This window comes from Phyllobates terribilis, unplaced genomic scaffold (assembly GCF_046119375.1).
Source record: "Phyllobates terribilis strain yellow unplaced genomic scaffold, ASM4611937v1 Scaffold_9__5_contigs__length_417890890, whole genome shotgun sequence".
In the NCBI taxonomy this organism is placed as follows: domain Eukaryota; kingdom Metazoa; phylum Chordata; class Amphibia; order Anura; family Dendrobatidae; genus Phyllobates; species Phyllobates terribilis.
The window spans coordinates 103,920,848-103,935,668 of NW_027362769.1; the positions used below are offsets into that span (position 1 = coordinate 103,920,848).

Sequence of the window (14,821 nt, forward strand, 5' to 3'; positions counted from 1 at the left end):
AGGTCACCTTGCAGCGGTTGATGGGCACACATGAATTGGCCAATTTATGCGCTAAGAACCTCCATTTTTGTAAGTAAAGCTTATTGAGTAATAACAGTTTAAATTAAATGGTTTTATTGTCTTTATGTATCTTGGCCATAATGGAGTGCTGCTGCGCTTTCTATCTATCTATCTATCTATCTATATATATATATACATAGTATATATAATATTCTCATTGAACACTTTGTTCTGTACAAAGTTGAATGTGCTGACAACAAAATCATCAATGGAAATGAAGTTTATTAACCAATGGAGGCCTGGATTTGGAGTCACCCCCAAAATTAAAGTGGAAAAACACACTACAGGCTGATCCAACTTTGATGTAATGTCCTTAAAACAAGTCAAAATGAGGCTCAGTATTGTGTGTGGCCTCCACGTGCCTGTATGACCTCCCTACAATGCCTGGGCATGCTCCTGATGAGGTTGCGGATGGTCTCCTGTGGGATCTCCTCCCAGACCTGGACTAAAGCATCCGCCAACTCCTGGACAGTCTGTGGTGCAACGTGACGTTGGTGGATGGAGCGAGACATGATGTCCCAGATGTGCTCAATCGGATTCAGGTCTGGGGAACATACGCTACCATTTTAATAGGATAGGAGAGCCAAAGTGAGGGCACAGCCTATCCCTTTAAGAGATGGAAACACCCCTTCGGGTATGTCAGGTATGTGCACACGCTATGTATTTAGTGCAGAAATTTCTTCACTTCTTGGCAGGAAAAGCACAGTGTTTTTGGTGCAGATTTTTCCCCAAACATTAGCATGGGTTAAATTTGCACCAAATGCAAAAAGATGTGCATGAGACTTCAGGATTCTCATTCACATTGCAGGCATCAGGAAACCCTTCAGGTTTTGTGACAAATCTACACTGAAAAAAAGCAGCAAAAACGCAACATATCAAGGTGTGTACACAGCCTTAAAGAGGAAGTAGTTTCGGAGGCTCTGAGAAAAGCCTCATCATATGACTACATAGTGGCGGTATTTTACAGGCGGTGTTGCCACGTGTCTGCGACACAGCCAAAATTCCCTGGCCTGAACCAACAGTCTTAAAGGCTTATATACGATGCTGTTCATTTGGGTCAGGAATTAAAGCCGCAACACAGACGGTGAAATACCATGGCAGACCATACACAACAAGCACTTTTTACCTATTGTGTCCCCCTTTTTCCCTATAGATTGCAAGCTGCGAGCAGGACCCTCGCTCCTCCTGTAACTGCTGCGCTTTGTGTTACTTTGTATTGTTTTTATTGCCTGTATATGACCCCGCTTAATTCTAAAGTGCAGTGGAATATGTTGGCGCTATATAAATATATTATTATTATACATTTGCGTGAATAAGTCTTAAGCTGTTGCTGGGTCTCAAAAATGAGTCCTGAAAGACAAGCTTGAGCCCCCCCACCCTCCAAAATAAACAAGTGTTTCCCAAAACTACTTTTGGTAGGCCGAATTGATTAGAGGAAAAATCTATATCTATCTATTGCTGTTGCCGGACCCTTTTAGAGAAAGATCCCCCTCTCACGACAGCCACTGATTGTCGCTCTTCCAATTTGTTTTAAAAAGAGGTTCCTCAGCAGCTGCAGTGGGGAGAATACAGCATATAAAATCTTTAATATCTGATGTACTATCGCGTCCTACTGTCTCAGATGATTTAATATTTGGGTGGGGGGTAGCTCATTGTTTTTATTTATTTATTTATTTTTATGTAGAACCTTTAAATTAGGAGCAATGGTGATAATAACACGACATTAAGCGATTACCATTTAAGCAATTCCTTCATGCCTCCGGTCTGCTTCCCAGCTTTAGAGTCTCACAAACACAAAAAAAAAAACACATTTCGGAGCTTTAAACATAATGACTTTATAATGTTACAGTCATGTAAATGGCAGCTCCTTTCATTTTTCTTCCACATTGAAACAATCCATTCTGGAGGGAAAGAAGATATCCCCCCTCTCCCTATCAAACCCTTCACGCCGCCCCTTTAAAATGCTTTATTGTATGGCTCATGCTCTGTTTACACAAGGCTGCACCAACTGCCATGTGGTTTCTGATTGGCTGATCCCAGAATTGAGGGCGGCACCAGCAGTCTACAGTGATTGATTAGTGGGCGTCAGCTAGAGATAAACGCACGTCCTCATTGGTCAGAGTCATATATGACTCCTAATAGGAATTTACATAGGCCCGCCTGCACAATTTAACCATTTGAAGGTTTGGTGTGCAGTAAAGGAAGGCTTGATTATACTACAGCACCATCTACAGGCCCTGAAGGGAATTTTTTCTTCTAAAGTGACAGTACAATAATATCAGCATTTTTTGACAAATTGGTAAACAAAACGGAGCAGATAATTAACAGATAAAATAACCAATGCTCCCAACAGAGATCAATCACTTACATTTAGTCTGTAGAAGACCCCAAAGTTCAAGACAGAGTTTACTTTACAGCCAATATCACATCTTAACAGATCCGAGAAGAGATCACCGAAAATTCCACCAAATATTCCATCTGACTTTACATGTAGTAAATCACATTTTGGCGGCACCTGATGTGATCTGTTTTTATCTTACCTCTTGCCGGTGAATTCAGCTTGGCCCTTCTTGTTGAAAGTGAATTTGGAATCATTGTAACCCCATCCGTTCCACTTCAGGAGCTCCTGTCTGCATGGAGAAGAGAGAACAGCGCACCCGTCAGTCCACACTTACATACATGAGCACGGCTACTTCTATTAGATGAAGATGGGACAGCACGGTGCGCTCTACACCAGCACATAGAAGACAATCAACTATTAACTGTTTATTATTACTATAAACAAAAAGATTATTATTGGGCATTTTAGAAATAAATACACAAATATACACATACATAGACAGTTTATGCTGAAAAATAACTTTCTACATACAAAATAAATCCTGCCTACAATTTATTTTCTAATATGTTTGTTTCATTGTAATATATATTACACACACACATACTTTGTGTGTGTGTATATTATATATATATATATATATATATATATATATATATATATATATATATATATATAGACGAGTGTAATATATATATGTGTATGGACGAGTGTAATATATATATGTGTATGGACGAGTGTAATATACATATGTATATGGACGAGTGTAATATATATATACCTATATGGACGAGTGTAATATATATATACGTATATGGACGAGTGTAATATATATATATATATATGTATGGACGAGTGTAATATATATATATATGTATGTACGAGTTTAATATATATATATATATATATATATATATATATATATATGCACATACACACACACATTATATATATATATATATATATATATATATATATATATATATATATATATATATATATATATATATATATATATATATATATATATATATATATATATATATCATTTTTCTCGGCACTAACACAATGTCCTGAGAATACCAATATTCCATCTTTCTCTAGCACAGTACACGGATACAGACACGGGTCACATTCAGCTGTCCGGCATCCTGGATATCTAGAAGCATGTGAATATTTCAGCTGGAGGCAGGTTAGTCGGCCGGCTGTATATTCCTGGTCCGGCTGTGGATACAGGACACATTTTTCTACTGTTTGTAGGAAAAAAATTCTGTAGAAGTTTGTACAGAGCATTTTACAGTAATTGCTGGTATGTTCATAGCAATACTCAGGGCCGCAGACATCTCATGTGACTTTTTAATGTGTCCGTAACAAATTTAATCTGTCTGATCTTTTTTTTTTTTTTTTTTTTTTTAAATATAAGAAAATTAGTTCGGCAACCATGAGGCTCCAAAACACGAGTCTGAAATGTTTTTTTATTATTATTTTGCTTTTGATTTTTAATTAGTTTGCGACTTTTAGAGAAAAAATCTGATTCAGTCCAGAATTAATGGGTGTCATTTATTCACTACCTTACTAAGTTCTGGTATATATTAATACAAATAATCCAAAACTCAATATTGCATTTGTTTATTAAAAAAAAAAAGAAAATGATGTTTTTTTAAAGTTGGTAACTCTGAAAGAAAAAGAAGAAAAAAAAAAAGTACTGACCCCAAATAAACATGCACAACATAGACTAGAGCAAGCGAGTTTTCTCAGGAATCGGGGAGAGACTGGGGTTCTGCAATTGCTTTCAGTTATTTAATCCATGTACACAAAAAAAAAACTGTGATCTGAGCAGTCCTATTGAATTAGTTTGGCCCGGGTGCTGCCAGTTTGTTTTTTTCACAAACACTGGGATGGTGTGAATGCAGCCTTACACCGAGCCTTCATATGACAAGTCTATGGGGCCATGTTAATTTAATATGGTATCTAACAGAAATAAATCTATTTATGTTCCACAATATTATGGAGACGTTCTCTCCTAGACGTAGTTCTTTTCATGATGATCAGCAAGAACTAGCAGGTAGATGCCGCATCGGTGGTACTGTACGATTCTAGGTCCGAAAGATGGTCACTGGTTTGTATTTATATTAAAGAGCTCCATAGAAATCAGCTTAAATTGGGGTTAGAAATCCAAAACATTTTTTTTTTTTTTTTTTTTTTTAGTTTATTAACTATTTTGCAGTAGTTTTATTGCTGCAGGAAATAGATTTTTTTTTCTAGAAAAGGACCAATTGTGGACACAAGGTGGCAGTATAAACATGCCATGATCCCTCCCATGATACCTGCAGGTGGACGTCCTATTTCACCACTCCATGTGCGGAGCACCACAGGGGCACCACGACTGAATTTCACATGCATACCAAAAGGAATGCCAGAGGATGCAATGTTAAATTATAAAAGTGAAAAATAAATAATAATTAATATAAATAAAAAATTATATTTATGACACACACCTTCTGAGGCTTCATATCCCACTATATATAGCACATTACTTATGATTATAATGTAGACAGCAGTGCTCCCAGCTGATACTTGTAGTTCTTCCCTTAGCAGTCAGGACAATCACGTGTTCCTTTGATTCACATAAATGTAACGTGATGTCCCTAGGAACCAGTAACGTGTGTCTGCTAGATGTGATCTCCCGGCTTGTGACTGCTGAACTCTGCCGCCTTTGATTCCTGCTAGTTGAGCTCTATTCTCAGGAATACTGTCGCAAGCATGGCGAGCGACAGAGAAAGGTCACACAAGGTACTGCACCTCAGTGTGACCCACACTGCACAGGCTGCCTGTGCGCCCACGAGTGGTGCCGAGCATTAGCAGACACCGCCGCTCCATGCCCTGCCTGATAGCACTCTGCACACCGACTGCAATAATCATAACTTGGGGTTTATCACCACTAATTTCTATTCTATAGTCATTTATACCTACAGATACTACTGCTCATATGGAAATGACTAGTTAACAAAAAAAAAAAAAAAAAAAGGACTACTTTATGAAAATGGCCACTAGGTGGCAGCATTACTCCACTACAAATTCCTCCCGTGCTGCACTGTAGTTCTTGGCTGATCCCACCCACAGGCTCCTTATTGTTCAATCAGACTACACAGAGGATTCAGAGAAAGGGAGGCAATGGCTCCAGTGACAATATCCTCCAATACCAGGCAGCAAGTGCGATATTTTTCCTATTATGCAGATTAGTAAAATGTTTATTTCAGCAAAACATAGTTATCCAAGTAAATGCAACCTCTAACCATTCATTCGTATTTTACTTAGCGGCACACACAGGCTTTTCAGTCTGGTTTTATTCCTGCTCCTATGTTATAGCTTTACCGATCTGTCAGCTTGGTGCACCCACAATGTGATTATTATGTGCGGCTCATACCCAGTAATGTATATGGAGGTGATGTGTATTAGGGATGTGCTACCAGTGAGGACTACAGAGAATAGCGTCACCTAGAGGGGAACATCAGCTTGTCATGTAATGTGTATGGGGGGGGGGTGTCCAAACCGTCTCTAGTAGAAGAGGTCAGAGAAAAGAAGAATCGGCATGGTGGGTTTCATCAGGTGGATCCTTTCATTCTCATGTGATATAATGCACCATTAGGGCAGCTTGGCAACCTGTTCCTATTGAGGACACATGCATGCTCGGATAAGCTGAGCGTGCATATATTTATGGTACAGTGGAAGGAATAGCCGAAGACCAAACAACTATTCACCCAGCAGTTACCTGTAATCATGCCTGCAGGGTAATGTAGGCAGGTAAAAGGGTGCGGACACGGCACGGCGGCAACGTGAACAAAGTTTTGCACATTTGCAGCAAGTCAATGGCCGTTTGATTGAGAAACAAAATCATGCTTCAAGTATCCGTAGCGGAGGGCAGAGCTTCAGCGGCATGCATCCGGCCACACCGCCTGGCCCTCCGCCAATGGAAAGTACTATAAAGCCAAGGTGCCACATTGTCTGACTGCACCACTCCCAATGGTAGGTATAAAAGCTCACAGTATATGCCAAGAGGGTGCAACAGGTGTGGACTGGACCCCTGGGATTCACATTTTTTGGAGTTTCTTCCTTATGGCTATGTTCACACATCATGGTTTTTTCAGCTTTTTTTTTCTGCAGCAAAACCCGATCTCTTGCCAGGAGGTTGTTCAGGATTTTTCTTGCCGTTTTGCTTATTTTTTGGTGCGTTTTTTCACTATCCTTTTGTCTCTTATATGCATGTTCATAAAGTTCAGAGTAAATAAAAAAATCTCATTCAGGTTTTGGCACAAAAAAAACATTGTAAAAAACTCTGAAAAACCTGACACCTGTGTTTTTGGCTGTGTTTTTTTTCACCACCCATTACTTCCAATAGGTGAAAAAATGCTGAAAAAAGTGACATGCTCTATTCTGCAAAAAAAACATGCAAAGCACAAAATACTGAGACAAACAAACAAAAAAACTATGATGTGTGAACATAGCCTATGAGTCCAAAAAAGGGAGACAAGTTGGCCGCATGTGCAGACAGCTCGCTCCATTGCAGTTTCTGGGAGAAGAGAAAAAAAAGAGAGCGACAGAGACAAAGCGAGGGCGACAGAGACAAAGCGAGGGCGACAGAGACAAAGCGAGGGCGACAGAGACAAAGCGAGGGCGACAGAGACAAAGCGAGGGCGACAGAGACAAAGCGAGGGCGACAGAGACAAAGCGAGGGCGACAGAGACAAAGCGAGGGCGACAGAGACAAAGCGAGGGCGACAGAGACAAAGCGAGGGCGACAGAGACAAAGCGAGGGCGACAGAGACAAAGCGAGGGCGACAGAGACAAAGCGAGGGCGACAGACACAAAGCGAGGGCGACAGACACAAAGCGAGGGCGACAGACACAAAGCGAGGGCGACAGACACAAAGCGAGGGCGACAGACACAAAGCGAGGGCGACAGACACAAAGCGAGGGCGACAGACACAAAGCGAGGGCGACAGACACAAAGCGAGGGCGACAGACACAAAGCGAGGGCGACAGACACAAAGCGAGGGCGACAGACACAAAGCGAGGGCGACAGACACAAAGCGAGGGCGACAGACACAAAGCGAGGGCGACAGACACAAAGCGAGGGCGACAGACACAAAGCGAGGGCGACAGACACAAAGCGAGGGCGACAGACACAAAGCGAGGGCGACAGACACAAAGCGAGGGCGACAGACACAAAGCGAGGGCGACAGACACAAAGCGAGGGCGACAGACACAAAGCGAGGGCGACAGACACAAAGCGAGGGCGACAGAGACAAAGCGAGGGCGACAGAGACAAAGCGAGGGCGACAGAGACAAAGCGAGGGCGACAGAGACAAAGCGAGGGCGACAGAGACAAAGCGAGGGCGACAGAGACAAAGCGAGGGCGACAGAGACAAAGCGAGGGCGAAAGAGACAAAGCGAGGGCGAAAGAGACAAAGCGAGGGCGAAAGAGACAAAGCGAGGGCGAAAGAGAAAGCGAGGGCGAAAGAGACAAAGCGAGGGCGAAAGAGACAAAGCGAGGGCGAAAGAGACAAAGCGAGGGCGAAAGAGAGAAAGCGAGGGCGAAAGAGAGAAAGCGAGAGCGAAAGAGAGAAAGCGAGAGCGAAAGAGAGAAAGCGAGAGCGAAAGAGAGAAAGCGAGAGCGAAAGAGAGAAAGCGAGAGCGAAAGAGAGAAAGCGAGAGCGAAAGAGAGAAAGCGAGAGCGAAAGAGAAAGAGCCCCGCGGATATCCTGAAGATACGTCATATATGTGTCATATGGGAATGCAATCTGGATTCATATATATGTGTCCTGCTACATGCCAGAGGGGGCGCTGCAGGGCACCGGGAATCATAGGGCACCAAATAGAAGATATATCAGTTATAGTCAGCACTTGTATTACAGTTATTGGTTTGCCTAGATGGCAAGTTGTGAGCGGCACTGAAAAGTGTAAGAGACCACCTGTCCCCCTGGATACAGGGTGTATACGTGTCCATAAAACATTAAAGAGCTCCCTGCTCCTTATCTCTCAGCTCCAAAACATTTCACTTTTGCAAAAAGGAAGTGACATTCTTTCATAAAAGGAAGTGAAAGTACAAGGGCATAGCCTGTCACATCCGATGTCTCCATACAGTAGAGAGCTCCAGCACCAGTTTAGTTACTGCACTGCTGTCTGACAATAAAGGCCTGGGCTTGTCAGCCATGTGTCCCTATACTTTACTATATCTCTTGGTTTTTCTAGTGGTGACCCAGCTAGTGGAGAGGTCATCTGGAGAAGTAAGCAAAATAGACCTCCTGCAGCGGGAAGGCGGCCTCCTGCAGCGGGAAGGCGGCCTCCTGCAGCGGGAAGGCGGCCTCCTGCAGCGGGAAGGCGGCCTCCTGCAGCGGGATTAAGAGTGTGTTAATGCAGCCATAAAGTCTTTATTAGGACCACGCCCACTTGGCTAAAAGTTTAAATTAACAGGGAATGAATAGAGGTCCACATGTAAAGAATGGAGAGGCGCAGAAACAATAGAAAAAGGGCCAAGTCCGAGAACAGCGAAATTTATATAAGGTAAAAAATAATATCAGTGGCAAGTGACAGGTCCTCTATAAACAAGCAATATACACTGCTCAAAAAATAAAGGGAACACTTAAACAACAGAATAGAAGTCCAAGTAAATCAAACTTCTATGAAATCAAACTGTCACGAAGCAACACTGATTGACAATCAATTTCACATGCTGTTGTGCAAATGGAATAGACAATAGATGGAAATTATTGGCAATTATCAAGACACCCTCAATAAAGGAGTGGTTCTGCAGGTGGGGACCACAGACCAAATCTCAGTACCAATGCTTTCTGGCTGATGTTTTGGTCATTTTTGAATGTTGGTTGTGCTTTCACACTCGTGGTACCATGAGACGGACTCTACAACCCACCGAAGTTGCTCAGGTAGTGCAGCTCATCCAGGATGGCACATCAATGCGAGCTGTGGCAAGAAGGTTTGCTGTGTCTGTCAGCGTAGTGTCCAGAGGCTGGAGGCGCTACCAGGAGACAGGCCAGTACACCAGGAGACGTGGAGGGGCCCATAGGAGGGCAACAACCCAGCAGCAGGACCGCTACCTCCGCCTTTGTGCAAAGAGGAACAGGAGGAACACTGCCTGAGCCCTGCAAAATGACCTCCAGCAGGCCACAAATGTGCATGTGTCTGCACAAACGGTTAGAAACCGACTCCATGAGGGTGGTATGAGGGTCCGACGTCCACAGATGGGGGTTGTGCTCACAGCCCAACACCGTGCAGGACGCTTGACATTTTCCATAGAACACCAGGATTGGCAATGTCACCACTGGTGCCTTGTGCTCTTCACAGATGAAAGCAGGTTCACACTGAGCACATGTGACAGATGTGACAGTCTGGAGACACCGTGGAGAGCGATCTGCTGCCTGCAACATCCTTCAGCATGATCGGTTTGGCAGTGGGTCAGTAATGGTGTGGGGTGGCATTTCTTTGGAGGGCCACACAGCCCTCCATGTGCTCGCCAGAGGTAGCCTGACTGCCATTAGGTACCGAGATGAGATTCTCAGACCCCTTGTGAGACCATATGCTGGTGCGGTTGGCCCTGGGTTCCTCCTAATGCAGGACAATGCCAGACCTCATGTGGCTGGAGTGTGTCAGCAGTTCCTGCAAGATGAAGGCATTGAAGCTATGGACTGGCCCACCCGTTCCCCAGACCTGAATCCGATTGAGCACATCTGGGAAATCATGTCTCGCTCCATCCACCAACGCCATGTTGCACCACAGACTGTCCAGGAGTTGGCGGATGCTTTAATCCAGGTCTGGGAGGAAATCCCACAGGAGACCATCCACAACCTCATCAGGAGCATGCCCAGGCGTTGTAGGGAGGTCATACAGGCACGTGGAGGCCACACACTATACTGAGCCTCATTTTGACTTGTTTTAAGGACATTACATTAAAGTTGGATCAGCCTGTAGTATGTTTTTCCACTTTAATTTTGGGGGTGACTTCAAATCCAGGCCTCCATTGGTTAATAAATTTGATTTCCATTGATGATTTTTATGTGATTTTGTTGTCAGCACATTCAACTTTGTACAGAACAAAGTATTCAATGAGAATATTTCATTCATTCAGATCTAGGATGTGTTATTTGAGTGTTCCCTTTATTTTTTTGAGCAGTGTATTAGTGGATGCTGCAGATCTGTAAGACACCGGCCTCAAATGAGAGGACTATAAAACACATGATGAAAGATCAGTGCAAGCGAAGAAATGCAATACATAGGAAGTTACTCAACTACTCTAATGGAGCTCAAAGGTGAAAATCTGTCCTGAGCAAGCAGTAAAGTCAGACTTAGGCTATGTGCCCACGATGCAGAAATGCTCCGGATTTTTCCTGAGCGTTTCTGCATCTCCCTGGCAGAAAAACGCATGCGAATTGTACATGTTTTTCCTGCCAGGGACATGTGGATGTGAAGCGTTCTTCACTTGCATTTCCGCATGCGGGTTGACAAGCGATTTCCAAGCGATTTTAGCATCACTTGGAAAGTGCTTGACAACTTGGTCACACTATATAAATCCATGCAACCGGCATGGATTTATATAGTGTGACCTTAAAGAATGTTTAAAAATAAAGAAATAAATCTATACTTACCCTCTGATGGCCCCCGCAATCTTGCTTCGCTCCGTCCTGGCTTGCCGGCAGCTCACGGTACACTGAAGGACCTGCCGTCACATGACTATGACGTCAGCGCAGGTCCTTCAGTCCATTGCGATCTGCCGGCAAGTGAAGACAAGGAGACCGGGGGCCATCAGAAGGTAAGTATAATATTTATTTTTTATTTTATTCTTTTTTTCACAGGTTCTATGGTACTTGGGTCCGGAGGAGAGTCTCCTGTCCTCCACACCCGGGTACCATCCGCACATTGGAACGCATGGATTCTGCATGTACAGAAGCAGTGATGAGTAATCCATGCGTTCCAATGCAAGTCAATGGCGGCGAAAACGCAGCACTTCCGCAAAATAATTGGTAGTGCTGCGTTTTTTTCCGCAATGATAATCCGCAGCGGAAATTTCCGCAGCATGTGCACAGCACATGCGGATTATCATTGGGGAACATGGCAGGCCTTCTACCATGCGTTTTTTAAGCGTTTCTGCAGCGTTTTTGCCGCTGCGGAAAAGCTTAAAAAACGCATCGTGGGCACACAGCCTTATAATAATCTGTGCTGGCCTAGAAAATGTGATGTAGAGAACAATAGGATCATTTCCATCCAGCAACTGGGTCCTGGACACCCAAGCCTCACCTGATCTTTGAAAACATTTGAATTTCTTATAAAAAATAACATTTCTACACTGTCGTTTCTCAGATCTCTTCGTTTTGCTCCTTTTCTCTGTTAGGTGTACTAGAAATGTATGTACAAACTATTAAAGGGAATTTGTCAATAGGATCAATCCTCCTAAGCAGTCTATATGGGAATGTAGGTCAAAGAAAGCTGAATAAAATGATCTCTTGTTCTCTGCGATCCGTTGTCTTATTCCAGAAAAATCCACGTTTTTCATATATGTAAATGAGCTGGTAAGATCTATGGGTCGGACATAGATCTCCCTGAGAATCTTACTCCAGAGCTTATTACAAATAAAAGGGGGAGTTACCAGTGTGGGACATGTAGATCAGGAGAGCAGACTGTCAGTCGTTACAAGTCTCACACTGGTAACTCCCCCTTTATTTCTTTTTTTTATAATAATTTCTGGAAGAAGATTCTCAGGGAGATCTATATCCGGCCCATAGATCTTAACAGCTCATTTACATTTAAGAAAAATGTGTATTTTTCAGGGAATAAGACATTGTATAGCAGATATCATGGTAACATTTTATTCAGCTTTCTATGACCTGCGTGCCCACATATCGGTCAGGAGGATCCACCTTCCTAAGCAGTCTTCCCTTTAACATCCATTTGGTGACTACAGCATGTCCCTAGACTTTTTTTTGACGTACGAGAAAAACGGTCTGATTTCCATCAGCGATTTTTGTCAGACTTTCATCCAAGTGTCATCAGTTCTTCTTGTGCATAAAAAAAAAAAAAAACAAACTATTCTTTTCCCATATAACAGTCTGTGATGGTGTACAAGTGCGGTCTGATTTTTTTCCATGGACCAATACACTAACATTGCCAATTCGGATCAGATACTTGGATTAAAATTGGACATGCTTCCACAATTTTGCATGGACCACTTGGCCTGCGGGAAATCATATTAGTGTGAAAGGCCCCATTCACCATTGTAGGAACGAGTGCCATCCATGAAAACACGGGTAGCACTCGTACGTTAAAAATAGACGTCTGAATCAGGCCTTACAGGTTAAATTTCAGGACTTCCATCCGTAGATCCATTTGTCCAAAACACGTGTCCTTTGTGTGGTTGTGGATTCTGAAACCTGGTCCTCGTATTGATGCCTATCCATGCAAGCACCACTTTCTAGCCTGTAGCAGTTGAATGTGTAATGGTTTATTATAAGGTGCTTTAATCATGTAAAAAACAAATATATATATATATATATATATATATATATATATATATATAAATAATTTTTTTTTTGTTATTATTTCTTTTAATACATAAAAAAAATAAAGAAATAAGTATTCGATCTGAAACTAGCAAAATAAATAGAATTTTACGTAAAACCAGTTTGCAAAAGGGTATGCCGTCTGTGGCACGGCAGATAATGGTGGCCGCTTCTTTTTGCTTATGCAGGCGAGCGAGCTAAACAGATGCAGGCTGGAAAGCGAGCCATAAACACATAATATACAAGACAATTCATTACAAGGCAAATGTATGTGCTGTGTGATTTCACCTCCCATGCAAATCAGTTCACACAGACAGACATCCCCCCTTTTTTTTTTGCAGCCTTATAATGTTCCCCACCCTTTAAGCTCCAGAACGGATCTGAAAGCCCGAAAAGCTCTGCGACGTGCTGGAGGCCTGACCGGGGACGAAAGAGTTACCCAGAAACCGGCTGAAACTGGCAGTGACTGTTTTATCGAACGTGAACGCGGAAGGCAAATAAACTGAAAATTATAGAGCCGGGTTGAACTTGAGTTCATCTGAGAAATATTAAATACAACTGGCGCTGAATGGATTGAACATTTTCAAACTGCTGCGTGGCTGGGGATGGCGGGTTTTTTTTTTTTATAAGGTTTAATGTTCTGGAACAGTTCTGCAGTAAGATTTTTCCCCCCCCTTCTACAGTATGACGGACTTACAGGGCACAGAGAGAATGGGGGGGCGGAGGACCAAGGAGCCACAACTCTTGATAAACCAATAATGCCTTTGTCCTTTTCTTCGCCCAGCGCTAAAACCGGGACGCGTTTAATGCCTGTATACCAGACCGTGGCGTGATACATTACTCACATTATGATTATTAGAATGCAAAATAATAGGAAGAAAAAAGTCATTTTTTTTATTTTTTCTTCTTTTCTTAGTCTGGAAGAAACTAATATTATGTTTTATTGGACATTTATGTGCCTAAGAGGTCAATTCAATAAGCTCATAAATTGTTAATGCACTGCTGGCCATCATTCACCTCCCCACCCCCCTTACTAGTGAATGGGTGTACTCAATTGTTATGGACAGATTAGGGTTTTAGTGAGAAATGTTCAAATATTAATGTCCCATTTAGAGTAAAAGAATACAATTTCCATGTTTACGGTTTATTAGCCAACATTTTTTATTTTATCCTAATGCCTTATTGCGGAACACAATTTTCTATCTATAGAGCGAAATAAATCTGCATAGAGAAAAGTCCTCCAGTAGAGAATACACAGGGAGGAATAGACGCCATTAGGAGTTCAGCCGATTAAAAAAACCAACTGCAAGGTGCCCGCTAGGACTGCTTCTCAATTTTGCGTGGGAAAAAAAATGGCATTTATATACTGTATAATAAAACAAAAAATAATCAGATTGTCAAATAGGGCAGATGTATCAAACCACTGTGGACACGTGTCGTGCAGGTCTCCTAATTCTTCAATGTGCTTTGTTGGGAGTCTCAATGCTGGTTCCCTTCATTTCTATTCTGCAGGCAGAGAGATGGTTGCTGTATTTAGACCAGTTTGAAGACACTGTCAAACAGCACCCCGTATCTCTGCTTCCAGGACTTCAAATGGGATTATGCAAACATTGGTAAAGCAGGACAATGCTCAACCTTGTATGAGTTCAAGGAAAGATCTCAATGGCCACAGTCACTCTACTAAAAGAGGATCTAGCAATTGCTCTAAAGAATTGCGATAAATAGCTTGTAAAATTTCCTGAGCTCCCCTGATTCTGCCGCTCTTTTCCGTTTTGCGGTGCGTTACTCCAATGCAGAGATAGTAACATTTGTTTATTCAGGAGCTCACTGAGAAATCTCTGCTTGCAGTCAAACTTT

At 42.4% G+C, this 14,821-nt stretch overlaps 1 protein-coding gene across 1 annotated transcript in view; it reads right to left on the reverse strand.

The window, feature by feature from the left end:
- Nucleotides 1–14,821, reverse strand: part of AGPS (alkylglycerone phosphate synthase) — a 205,768-nt gene that overhangs the window by 159,221 nt on the left and 31,726 nt on the right. The window contains exon 2 of the mRNA XM_073646879.1: nucleotides 2,601–2,690. Within this exon, the coding sequence (XP_073502980.1) occupies nucleotides 2,601–2,690 (90 nt within the window). The remainder of the gene's footprint in view (nucleotides 1–2,600; nucleotides 2,691–14,821) is intronic.